General features: G+C 48.0%; 2 protein-coding genes across 2 annotated transcripts in view; both read left to right on the top strand.

Moving 5' to 3' along the window:
- Positions 1–267: 267 nt before the first annotated feature.
- On the top strand, positions 268–6,074 carry LOC105451906 (UDP-glucuronosyltransferase 2C1). The gene is made up of 7 exons (XM_011692638.1): positions 268–654; positions 1,206–1,472; positions 2,968–3,166; positions 3,327–3,506; positions 4,027–4,344; positions 5,011–5,239; positions 5,613–6,074. The coding sequence occupies exons 1-7, from the start codon at positions 409–411 to the stop codon at positions 5,752–5,754; spliced, it is 1,581 nt and encodes a 526-aa protein (XP_011690940.1). The 5' UTR covers positions 268–408; the 3' UTR covers positions 5,755–6,074.
- Positions 6,075–8,179: 2,105 nt separating this feature from the next.
- LOC105451905 (insulin-like peptide receptor) overlaps positions 8,180–12,154 on the top strand; it is a 71,447-nt gene continuing 67,472 nt past the window's right edge. The window contains 1 exon segment of the mRNA XM_011692637.1: positions 8,180–8,524. The gene's annotated coding sequence lies outside the window, so the exon portion shown is untranslated.

Genomic DNA, 12,154 nt, shown 5'->3' with positions numbered 1-12,154 from the left:
CATCGGTTCTCGCCGCCGCGAACTGGAGCGTAAGGGAATCCGTACTCCCGCCGCGGCATCATCCCGTTTACCCGACCGGAAACGGTCTCCGAGGAGAATACGAATTCGCCGCGGATCCTTCAGGCCGTTTCTCGCTTCGCCGATGCACGAAAGAAGTTCGTGACGAAAGCGGCGCGCGTTCGAACGTGACGGGGGGGATCGTTCGTGGTGGAAAAGAAGAGGAAAAGAAGGAGAGAAAAGGAAAGAGAAGAGAGAAAAAAAAAACGATGCCGGGTCGCGAGACGATTGTCCTCTTCCATTGAGAGGAATCGACAATACTCCGCCATAAGAGTGCCGCGAGAGGAGGAGAATCGCCACGCGAAAATCGTTTGCCATCGTTAAACGGGTCGGTAAGCTGATATCCTGAGGATGACGCGCGTCGCGCATCGGCTCGGCCTCCACCAGCTCCTTCTGGGGTTCAGCCTGCTGATCAAGCCCCTGCTGGGCTACAACATCCTGATGGCCACTATGGGTGGCACCAAGTCCCACACGGTGCCCTTCGTCGCCCTTGGTACGAGCCTGAGGTCGCAGGGGCACAACGTCACGCTGCTGAGCGCTTTCCCCGGTCCCGCGGCGAATAATGGTCTTCACGAGCTGGTGCCGTCGATCCTCGAGGTGATTTACGATCTACCACGCACGTCTCCCCGTGCTCTCAGACGGAACTGCCCCCCTCCCCTCGCGGAATTTTTCCCCCCATCTCGCGCGCGCGCGCCATTCCTTTCTTCCAATTTGGCTCTTGACCCATATTTAATTTTATTACATGCCGAGTAATTTACCAGACCAGAGCCGCCCGCTTATACCGTCTGCATTTTTTTTTAATTCTTACCTTTTCTTTTTAAACCTCTACTTTTACCTCTGTTTCTGTCTGCCTATTTCATTTCTGCTCGGGATTTAATCCTTCAAAGTAGTTTATGTTTCCGTAAAAAGAAACTTGCAAAATCGTACGATATGCCATTTACCATTTCTCGTTAAATAAATCTTTATAAAGAGACGAGGAGGTTGAGCTCCGAGGGCGAAACAGGTTTCGCGATACAATATGTATCGTGACACGGAAGAGTTGAAAGTTTCCGGGCTAACGCTGATCCAACGGCCGCGCGAGCTCCTAATGGAGAATTTATTGCATATTGTGCCGCGCGCACGTGTTCACCGCTCGTGTCTCACGGCAGGCCTACGTCGAGAATTTCACGGCTGAGTGGGACCTGGTGGGCGCCAGGTTCCGGAACGAGCTTCCGATATCGCCATGGGACGCCATGAGATACGCCTGGGAGTCCTGCGAGGCGTTGCTGCAGGACGCGCCGTCGATGGCCGGCATGAGAAATCCGGACGGCGATCCGCACGCTCGATGGGACGTCGCGGTGCTCGACGGCGCTTATCCCGAGTGCATGCTGGGAATCCTCCACGGCGAGAACGTGCCCACGATAATGTTGAACACGGTAATGTCGCCTCTCGTCGTAGCCGAGAAACGCGACGGGACCCTTCGCGATATTCCGATTCCCGTTACAACTTGTCCTGGTTCTCTCCGCTGCGATAACAGTTACGAGTGGACTTTTACTCGGACCGATAAACGATATTATGTTAGATCGCGACCCGGTATAAGAATCACATCGATAGAGAATTACACGCTGCTCTGTCGTATATTTATTGAAATGTTTCTTTTTATAGTGCTTCTCATTGTCAGTCTAGAGTGTAGATACATATTGTGTAAAATATAAAAATATAACATTTGCAGCGCACGGAACGATATTTTGTTTTATTTCTTTTTATTTTTGGTTGTGGATTTCGCCGTGTTTTTCATGATACAACGCATTTTTTAATATAAATACAGAAAAATTGACTTTTGCATAATTAATTTTACAATACATTTTTTTAATATAGATGACATATAAATGATAGATGAGAAATGAGCTTTAATAAAAATTGACTTTTGCATAACTAATTTTACAACACATTTTTTAATATAGTACACGGAACGATATTTTGTTTTATTTCTTTTTATTTTTGGTTGTGGATTTCGCCGTTGTGGTTTTTTCATGATACAGCGCATTTTTTAATATAAATACAGAAAAATTGACTTTTGCATAATTAATTTTACAATGCATTTTTTAAATATAAATGACATATAAATGACAGAAGAGAAATGAGCTTTAATAAAAATTGACTTTTGCATAACTAATTTTACAACGCATTTTTTAATATAAATAGCGAACTGACTTTTTTCAATCAGTTAAATATTTATAAATGGTCGTATATTTCTTGAAAGAAGTTGAGTATAAATCTCAAGAATATAAAGTTCCACACTACTTACCCGTAAGCGGATTCTTAATGTTAACAAACCAATTCTCGAGAGAATAATATAAAGCTTCTTTCTCGGTTTTTTCTTCTTTACAAAAAATACACGTATAATAACAAAAGAACAGACTTGAATCCACTGTGGTTATTCCACGAGCGTGTAATGCGAAAAAAACACACTTGTTTGTCGTATCCCCGACGTTTCCGCGTATAAATGAAAAGTAAACGGGTGTTCTCATCATGTTGTTCACTCGTGTGTAACTAATATGACAAAGTGCGAAGTAATCTCATCTTCAAACAGCTTTACAGCTAGCGTCTCTCGGTGTGCTAAAAAGCAGTCTTAGAAACGCGATAAGCAAGACGTTTGCCAGTTCGCATCCACTTTCTTTCTTTTCTCCCTTTATTCGTTCAGTGACGTCAATGACGCGTAATGATAAAACGCGCTTGTATAACGGCGGTGCAGCGCGAGGTCCCTCACCTGACGCTGAGGAGAGGAGAGCGGATCTCTCGGTCGATCTCTAATTCCTTTTTCTAAAAGCCGATATCCCCGCGCGCGCCTCATTAAAGCCATTTGCTTTCGCTCCGTGCAACGTTGCTAATGCGAGTAATGAGAACGACGGTTGTGATGTTATCTCGCAGGTGGCATTGTACAGCGGGTCCATAATGCGACAGGGCAATCCATCACCGTGGTCGGTGACGCCGTATTTCGGTAAGGCGATCACGCAGGACATGACCTTCCTGCAGAGAGTCCTGAACGCGGCGGCTCTGCTCACGCTAAGGATTATGCATTGGTTCACGCTCTCGATTTATCTTCAGCCGACGCTCCAGCGATACCTCGGTGAGGCACTAAATCAATTTTCAGGCGACCGCGCCTCTGCCGCTGTTTCGCCGAAATGCATCGATGCTGTCAATTGTATGCTAATATACAATCGCGTATATGTTTATAACTAGATACTTATATATAGCCCAATGACCATGTCGTATTTTGCTTTTGACAGGCAATCATATACCCGACGATCTGCACAGTCTGACAGCGGAGGTCCCCCTGACTTTGCAGAACAGCCATTATAGCGTGGGCGATTCCGTGCCCTACTTGTCGAACGTCGTAAACGTGGCGTGCCTCCACTGCAGACCGGCGATGCAATTAAGTTCCGACTTGGAGTCCTTTCTGCGACACGGTAATTTCCATAATTTCGACTTCGCATTTCTGGCTTCGCGAGATTTACATTATCCTTAATATAGTCGCGCTAATTGTCCTGAAACCTCGAAAACTTTTTGAAAAAACCTTTAGTATCTTGTAGTAAAAGCCGTAATGCGCTCGAACGATGATATATTTGAAACTTTTATCGTGGTAATTGTACATATCCCTTTTCTTTATATTACTGACAATGAGATAAATTTTTTTCAACTCGTCAAAGTCTCGTTTCATACATGTTTGATTCGCAGAAGAATCAAAGGATTCTTTTTAACGGGAAAATATCAAATGGGTGTAAAATTCTATTTTACAGCATAGCGATGTTCTTTTTATCATTTCGTATAAGAATATATAAATCGTATATATCAAATGTACCTATATTGTATAATTTGGCGTCGCGTTGTTTTTCATTCTTCGATGTACTCGCTATTCAATTGGAGCGAACGCGCAGTATAAGAATCTCTCGGACCGGACGTACCGCAAGGCCGAAGGAATTTTTGCAGGTTTCGTGTTTGTCTCGATGGGATCGTCGGTGCGGGCCTCCGGGATGCCGGAGGCGCTACGGCAGATCTTTGTCGCGGTATTCTCCACGCTACCGTACAACGTCGTGTGGAAGTGGGACGGTGGCAAGATCAAGGATCTGCCGGCGAACGTGAGGACGGCTGCCTGGTGGCCGCAGCAGGAGCTGCTCGGCCATCCCAAGCTGCGCGCCTTCGTTTCCCACGGCGGGCTGTTGTCCCTGCACGAGGCTGCTTACCACGGCGCGCCGACTCTGGTCCTGCCGGTCTTCTGCGATCACGATGGAAACGCGGCGCAAGCTGGTAAATCCTTTCTCCCGTGTTTAAGCCACGTATTAAGGTGCAAATTCATCGAGACGCTCGTTTTAGCGTTGAAGCCACGGCATACAGAAAAGCTTAACCAAACTCAGTAAGACGTAAGCAGTAAAGAAATCAACATGTTGAATTTTTGGTAATCACGTGACTTTGACTTTGACGCTAGCGTGAAAAAAAAGAAGCTGGATTTTCTCAGCTTCAGCGTCAAAGGCTGTTGTTTTATTTTAAACATTTTAGATATACGAATGATACGATTAACGTTAAACTTGATATTGCCGTTTTTTGTGCAAGCCAACTATGATCACGTAATTTTGACGCCAAAAATGAGCGTCGAGCGTCAGCATGAAAAGGTACCTTTACCGGCGGCCTCTGACCCGCTTGAGCCCAATAATCGAGGATAATCGTTGAAGTTTTTGAGAAGCTTTGTCCCCCTCGAAAAGAAATTCGATAGAAAAATCGAGTATAGAATCGAATGGTCGGCGATTGAAATAATGAATGTGCAACGGAGAAAATGATGTGAGTGCTTTTCGGAAGTGGAAGTTGTAATTTTTGGATGGATTTTGCACGCAAAGTAAAGAAAATTATATTACGACTGCAATTGATTGGTGATTTAATACAAGATTGCTGACATGTTTTGTGTGCTTTTCCTGACAGATAAATTGGGTTATGCTTTGGTAATGGATATGACTAGTATATCCATCAGTGCGCTTCGCGAAGGTATAATTAAAGTTGCGGCGCTTCACAATAACTCATACAGAGAGGCGGCTAAGAAGAGGAGTGCATTACTGCGTGACCTTCCGATCGGGCCCAGAGAATTGGCCACGTGGTGGGTAGAACACGTTGCCAAGCACCGCGGAGCCGATCATTTGAAGAGTTCAATCAGGTAATATAATTTTTTTTTCGAATAATTATTATCAAATATATTGATCCTTTATGATAAATATGCATACGAATACTCGTTTGAGTATAATGATATTTATAACAATAATTTATAACGTGAATTTTGAAAGATTTTTGACAGTTTTTCATTTAAAATTTAAAGCACTTTATTAGATAATTAAAATTATAGAGTGTATATCTTTGAACTATTGGACGTTCTTTTTAACTGCATAAAATTCTACAGAAATTTCGTCTCGTTTTTTCGCAAACATTTAGCGAAAGAACAAAGTTCGTCGCAAACTTTTAAATTACATTATTAGATGTACTGCCAATAAAACGATAAAGTGAAATTAAGCAAGTTAAATATAATATTTCAGGTATATGAGCGTGTTCCATTATTACGGCATGGACGTCGCGATATTTTATATACTGAGTTTAATTCTGATAATTTACGGGCTAAAAAAATTGTGCTGGCGAGTGGTAATCAGTCAGAATACCTTCAAGAAGAAAATAGACTGACGGATAACTCCGCAAAGTCCTTCGCCAAATTTATTTTATTTATTCTAGTGAATAGGATGTAATCACTTAATGATACGTAAGTACATACATAAGTTTTAATTGGGACAAAAATGGGGATTGTGTAAGTCGGAGGACAAAATCTCGGCTTCCTAAAGATCTCTAATATATTTTTTACGTATAATTAATAAGTCATTTGTAATTATAGTTGTTACTTTATCGATGTAATTATTACGATTCATGATAAATTTAATTTGTAATATGTCACGACATGATAAACTGAAAAATTTATGTGTACGAAATAAGAGATACTTTTATGTGTACAATATACATATGTATAGTGTTTTCATTGAGAAAGAGGAAACGAGAGAAATTCATTAACCGCTGATACAATAGGAATCTACTTTCCGGAAGATGTTATATAGTGAGAGTGAATAGTGAGTACTATGCCCATTTTTATGATTTTATTTATTTTTATCCATATTTTATTCCATAAACAACAAATTAAACTTCACGAGCCGTTCGTCTTAATTAAAGTGTCAATTTGGCGACAATTAACATCTCTTACTAAAAAGTTTACTACTAAAATCAATTTTAATGAAGTAAATCAACAATTATTACACGATAAATTCTATAACGGTCAAGTTGTTAAAATAATTTTTTAGTGGGATGCCATGTAAATAATAAATTTTGTACAACAGGAAGATATCCTCATATTTATGTCCGAACACTCGTAAATCTCCTCGACAAAATTATTCAGCATTTTCAATACGGCGAAAAAGTTGGCGAGGACGGCGTTTCCTAACAAAATTCAATATGCATAATAACAAATGTGTGGAAGCTCCGACGGGATATACACGAGGATGTCAAAGGTCAACGAACGCGTCTATATAGACAAGGAGAGTTCCGAAGTAGTTAAGTAGTAATGTTGGTGTACATACAAACATAGAGATTTTGCAGGGCTTGCACACGCGTGTTCGTGCTGCAGTGTGCGACAAGCCGCGACTTACACGATCCGCGTGCAAAGGTGTCCACGCTGCAGGCGATCGCGCGTCTAGAACGTGCGCGAATTTTGTGATACGTCGATGAAGGAGGAAGGAACTGCTGTCGCGTTGAAAAAAACGACGCGAAGGGTGAGGGAAAAGGGAGCCAGACGGATCGGGGCGGAAGCGATCGGAGAGAAGGCAGGCCAGATGTTCCGCTACCGGCGCACAACGACGCCAATTTATTTACGTCTGCTTGAATATATTTTTTATCTAAAAATACGGGAGAGAGATATCCAGGCTATCGCGGCGGAATGTCACATCGCGGTGCCAGGTATGCCGATCGGCTTTATCGATTTTACACGCGGCACGGTGGCGCAGCGAAAATAATCGCTATCTGACGGCGCGATAAACCATTTAGATCGCGAATCGAAGATTCAAGCACCGTCGCTCCTCGATAAGGAGGAATAGTAGTGCATAATCAGAAAATAATTACCAGTCGGAATTAAATGGATATATATTTTCCTCCCGACTAGAATTTACTTTAACTTTTAAGCAATTTAATTATTTAGTCGTAATAATTAATTTTCTTTATACATTCAACATAGCGGGAGAAACTTGTTGAAAATTTGAGTGCGAGCAAACACTTTCAGTTGTTATATATACTTTGCAGTTAAATTCATACACACGACATTAATTCGCGGAGCCTCTTGTATTTTCACATACGTTGTAGATTCTCACGTTTCTCCAGAAACACAAAGAGTCTATTATTATCCTCATAAAGAAGACTAATAATTTCTTCTTTAAAACGGACAATGTATATTTTCAAATGTACATATGAGAATATTGGTGCAAAAGATTTTGTCGTTTCTTTTTCATCGAGATTTATATTAGACAAACAGTTGAAAAATTGAAATTCATACAGAAGAGGATCGGAAAATTTCTGTCTGGATAAAAAAAAAGAGCACGCTGATGGAGTAATTTCGTTTCGACCATCGAAAGTTTTGTTTTTGATTTAATCTGACGGGTACGACGAATCTTTCGCATCGATCCGACGTAACAGGCAGGGAAACGCTTACCGCACACCCTTCAATCTCGCCTCGCCGTGGATCGCGAGGTGTCCGCCGAATCGACGATTGTTAAGAAAAACGCCGAAGGTGATTCATGGTGGCGACCGCGCGGCGACGCTCGCGTCGACGCTCCTCCCCGCGGTGCCATAGGACGGCCCTCACAGTGTGCCGTTGCGTTCGCGGCCACGTTCCGGTGCCGCGCGCGTCGGTGCCCACACAATCGTTGCGGTCCGATCAGTAGCAGCTGACTCGCTGGTCGGGGTACATATACGTTGTCGCGCCGCCTACTCGGTAGAAGCGAGCCGCGCACGCGCGCGTCCGCCCGCCCGCCCGCACGCCCGCCCGCGTTCGAGGGCGAGAGAGTTTACTCGCGTACAAACGAGAGTCGGTCCGCGCCGAGATAGTGTGCGCGTCGTCGCGTCGTCGTGCGTGCGTGCCAGCCTGTCCGCCCTGCGTCAGTGTTTAGTGCGCGCGCGCGCGCGCGTGTGTACGTGCGTCGTGTTGTATGTGCGTGCTGCCTCTGTGCCGTGCGCGGTACCGGTGTCGCGTACGTTTCGCGCGTGTGTATATTGCGTTCTCGGAAGAAGCGGAGACGAGTGAGATATGCCGTTCGCAGCCTCCGTCGCCGCCACCGCCATCGCCACCGCCACCGCGAGCTACTGCGTGACGAACGGCGCGCACGTGAATCGTGCGCACGCCGCGACGGACACGCACGACGAGGTGAGCGATCCCCGCGCGTGAGCGTGTAAGCGAAAAAAAAAATAAATAAAACAAGGGCACGCTTGCCCACGCGCGCTTGCCGCTCGTCTTCAGCACGCGCGCGCGCGCGCGCGCGCGTGATAGCCTTCCGCTCCGCGGTCGCGTCACTCCTCGCGTCTACGCGCGGAAACAGAAGCGAGCGAATGAGCTCAAGTTCAAGCGAGTTTGAAGCGGTAGCTGAATTAAGTAGCCCGTGATTAGACGATGCGACGGCGACGGGCGAAGACCCCGGGAAAGCACCGAGAGAGAGAGAGAGAGAGAGAGAAGCAGCAAGACAAATTTACATGCATATGTTTACATACTTACGCGCACACACGTGCAAACGTATACATGTTTATACGTTGGTAAGTATTTATGTAGATACACAGCGCGTTCCGATGGGAGGGATGAGAGACAGGAAGAAGAACGAGAGGAGGAGGAGGAGGAAGAGAACGCGGGGACGCCGCGCCCGAGACGCGTGTGAACGCACGTGGGCAAGGAGAGAGCCGACGGGGAGGCATGTGCGTCCGTGTCGGCCGCACCGCGAGGATACAGCGGGGCGAACCGGCACACTTTATGTGCACGTATAACGTACGAGCGGCGATCGATCCGCGCGACGCGCCGTATATTCGAGATGGGAACGATGGAGAAAGGAGCAGCGCGCGACTCGTCGACCCTTGTGCGGGATTTACGCACGCCACGTCGCGTCGCGTCTCGTCTACGTCTCAGCTCGGCTTGTCAGCTCAACTCAACTCAACTCGACACGCGCGCGTCTCGCCTCGCCTCTCTTCTCCCGGTCTCCTCCCGTCTCCCCAGTCGCTCTGGTCGTCGTCCGTCATCGTTGTCGGTCGTTCGTTCGTTGTTCCGCATTGTCTATTGTTGTGCGTGTCGCGTGCGCGGCCATCGCCCGCCGCTGCCGCCGCCGCCGCCGCCGCCGCCGTCGGGCGGGACGCGTCCGCTGCGCGTTTCTACCCTCTGGCTGCCTTCGGCCGCGTGACGTAATCCATTCAAGCGCTTACTACGCAATACAAGACACGAACATCGTTCTCTCGCTTGCTCGCTGTCTCTCTCTCTCTCTCTCTCTCTCTCTCCCCCTTACTCTTTCTTCCTGCCGCCGTCCCGCTCTTATCCTCTCGCTCGCTCGCACGCTCGCGCTCTGTCGCGCCCGCTCAATGCCTGCGACCGCTTCGAGCTCCCCACCAACCCCTCCCCCCTTCCCTGCTGATGCCTCCGCGACGCGACGCGACGCGGAGCAGCGCGGCGCGGCGCGCCCTCCTTCTTCCTCTGTTTTGATCGCTCGCCGCCGGCGCAGAGTGCTCGCGCGATTGGGCGAGAAGACCGATCGACGGACGGAGCGCGAGAGAGTGACGCGAGTCCGTTTCACGTGGGACGCTTCGTCCACTCCGCTGCGCGCCGGGCAGCTCCGCACCGCGTTCTCTTCTCTCCTCCCTATAATTCGACGCACAAACGGACGCGTCGTCGTCTCGTCTAATCCGTTAGTGTGTTTTGCGCGCCCGATACGGTGGTGCAAGTTTGCGTGTCAGCGCCAAGTGAAAATCCAACGCCTACGCTCTCGCCCCGCTGTAAATGCGTCGCGGGGAATCTAAAGGTTGGTGTTACCCGCTAATTGCACTTTCGCTCGCTCGCTCGCTCGCTCGCCCGTTCTCTTTGTTCGTTTGACTGACTGACTGATTGACTGACTGAATGAATGAAAGACAAGACTTCGGTTTTGTTTACCTTCGATTTCACCCGCCGCGCTCGTCGACCGTGCTGATGCGTCGTAAATTGAGAATTATGTCAATGTCAACATAAGCTGGGAATCGAACGTATTTATTTATCGGTCGCATTTATCGGCTAAATTATGTGCGGTGAGGATAAGGAGAACCGCAAAGCGTCTCTCTCGCGTGTGAGAGATCCGCCCTCTTCGACCTCCCTTTCCCACCATCCCCCCCTTCCCTCGCCTTTGTCTCCGCATCTCCTTTGCTCCGCAGGCACGCTTTCTTCCCCTGTAACGGTCACATTCCTAGGACCACCATTCGAAGATGGTGTATGAGTGTTGTCCGGCAAGAAGACGGATCGACCGAAGGTGTGCGTGTGTGCTTGTGTGCGGCGTGTACGTGTACGTGTTTGAGTTTGCGTGTCGTGCGAGGACGCTTTTACGAAATGTGCGACGCAGTCGGTTTGCGAAGCCGCGTCTCGGCGCGTCCCTGTCCTCCCTTCGAGACGCGGAAAACGTGAGAGAGGACGTGTTCGCGACGTGTTTACAAACACGACTTTTGCGCGATAAAGATCGATCCGTATGAGGAAGCCGTACGCGAGTTGGTCGTAAACGAACAGAAAATTTTCGTGAGCCAGACGGTAGAAGAGGCCCTTCGAGACAGCGACGCGACGGGACGTGACGTGCGTGACATGTCCCCGCGATTTATCGCGCCGGCGATACCGATTGTGACAGGTATACGTGTGTCGGCGAGGAGGCGAGCAAGTATAACGGCATCCCAGTGGCGACTGAAGTCGGCGCACGTCGCTCGACGAGTGTTAATTTCGTGCCGTAGACGAGTTCCATTCCCAGGGATGACGACGACGACGCGTCGTTACGTTTAGCTAGCTGTGTGCGACTGTTGCGCGCAGCGCGTCGCCTATTTTTCCGTTTCGCAAACGGTGACGCGTAGGCGTAACGCCCTTGTGCTCCCTTCCGCAAAAGCGCGCGTCCAAACGAAAGTGTCCGACGTGGTGAGGTACTTTATACTTCACTCGTGCAACGCCTTCGCGCACCGCGGAGGGTTTCGCGTCGGCATCGCCCGAACGAGCCCTCGATCGTTTACCGCGCCACGTTACTTCGTGTACGCCGCAACATCGTGTACCGCAGTTATAGTCGTAATACGTATGTACACACACGCACGCACACCGTGTCCATGTATATATGTATATATATATAAAATGTTGCGCATAGTGCGGCAATTAGAAGATCGCATTGCTGTTGCACACGTGCGGCACGCGACGCGCTTTTGTAAGCGAGAATGCGGATTCACGGTTGCAGGTAGCGGCGACGACGCGGTGTCGCACGAGCGCGAGGGTTATAGACCGGAGCGGAGCGAGTTCTCTCTTCTGCGTCGTTCTGCCTCTCGCAGCTCTCGCTGCGGAGGAGAATCAATCGACTCGGGAAGGAGGCATGGTGTGCTCTGTTCTGCGATGCTATTGCGCGGCATCGCGTAAGATCGCCGTACCTCTACCCCACGCACACACACACACACACACACCGGGATACCACCATTGATTCTAACGACGTATTTCGATGACGAATCTACGCGCCGCGTGCGCGCGCGCGCGGGCGCGACGTAGGAACGACGCAAATTCGAAAACTCCGGTTTCTTCGCTTCCCTTTATTTTTCGCAAGAATAGATCAGTCAACGGAAAACGTTAACGGGCTTAGTCACTTGCTCGTGCTCGTGGACTTGCATGCGGAGATAACATCCGCCGCGTTGGCTTTAACGACATATCTCGCTGAGAGAGACGAATCCACGCCCGCGCGGCAACAAAACGACACAATCTCGCTTTCTCTCTCTCTCTCTCTCTCTCTCTCTCTCTCTCTCTCTCTCTCTCTCTCTCTGCAGA

The sequence above is a fragment of the Wasmannia auropunctata genome, unplaced genomic scaffold, assembly GCF_000956235.1.
Source record: "Wasmannia auropunctata unplaced genomic scaffold, wasmannia.A_1.0 LD336041.1, whole genome shotgun sequence".
Lineage (NCBI taxonomy): Eukaryota > Metazoa > Arthropoda > Insecta > Hymenoptera > Formicidae > Wasmannia > Wasmannia auropunctata.
Note: the sequence above shows the minus strand (reverse complement) of the source record. Positions and strands in the feature narration are given on the sequence as shown.

Bases quoted from the DNA above. Each gene is read 5' to 3' on its own strand.
- LOC105451906 (XM_011692638.1), top strand. From the start codon at position 409: ATGACGCGCGTCGCGCATCGGCTCGGCCTCCACCAGCTCCTTCTGGGG. The intron at 4,345-5,010 runs GTAAATCCTTTC...TTTTCCTGACAG, and splicing joins TGGAAACGCGGCGCAAGCTG to ATAAATTGGGTTATGCTTTG. The intron at 5,240-5,612 runs GTAATATAATTT...ATAATATTTCAG, and splicing joins CATTTGAAGAGTTCAATCAG to GTATATGAGCGTGTTCCATT.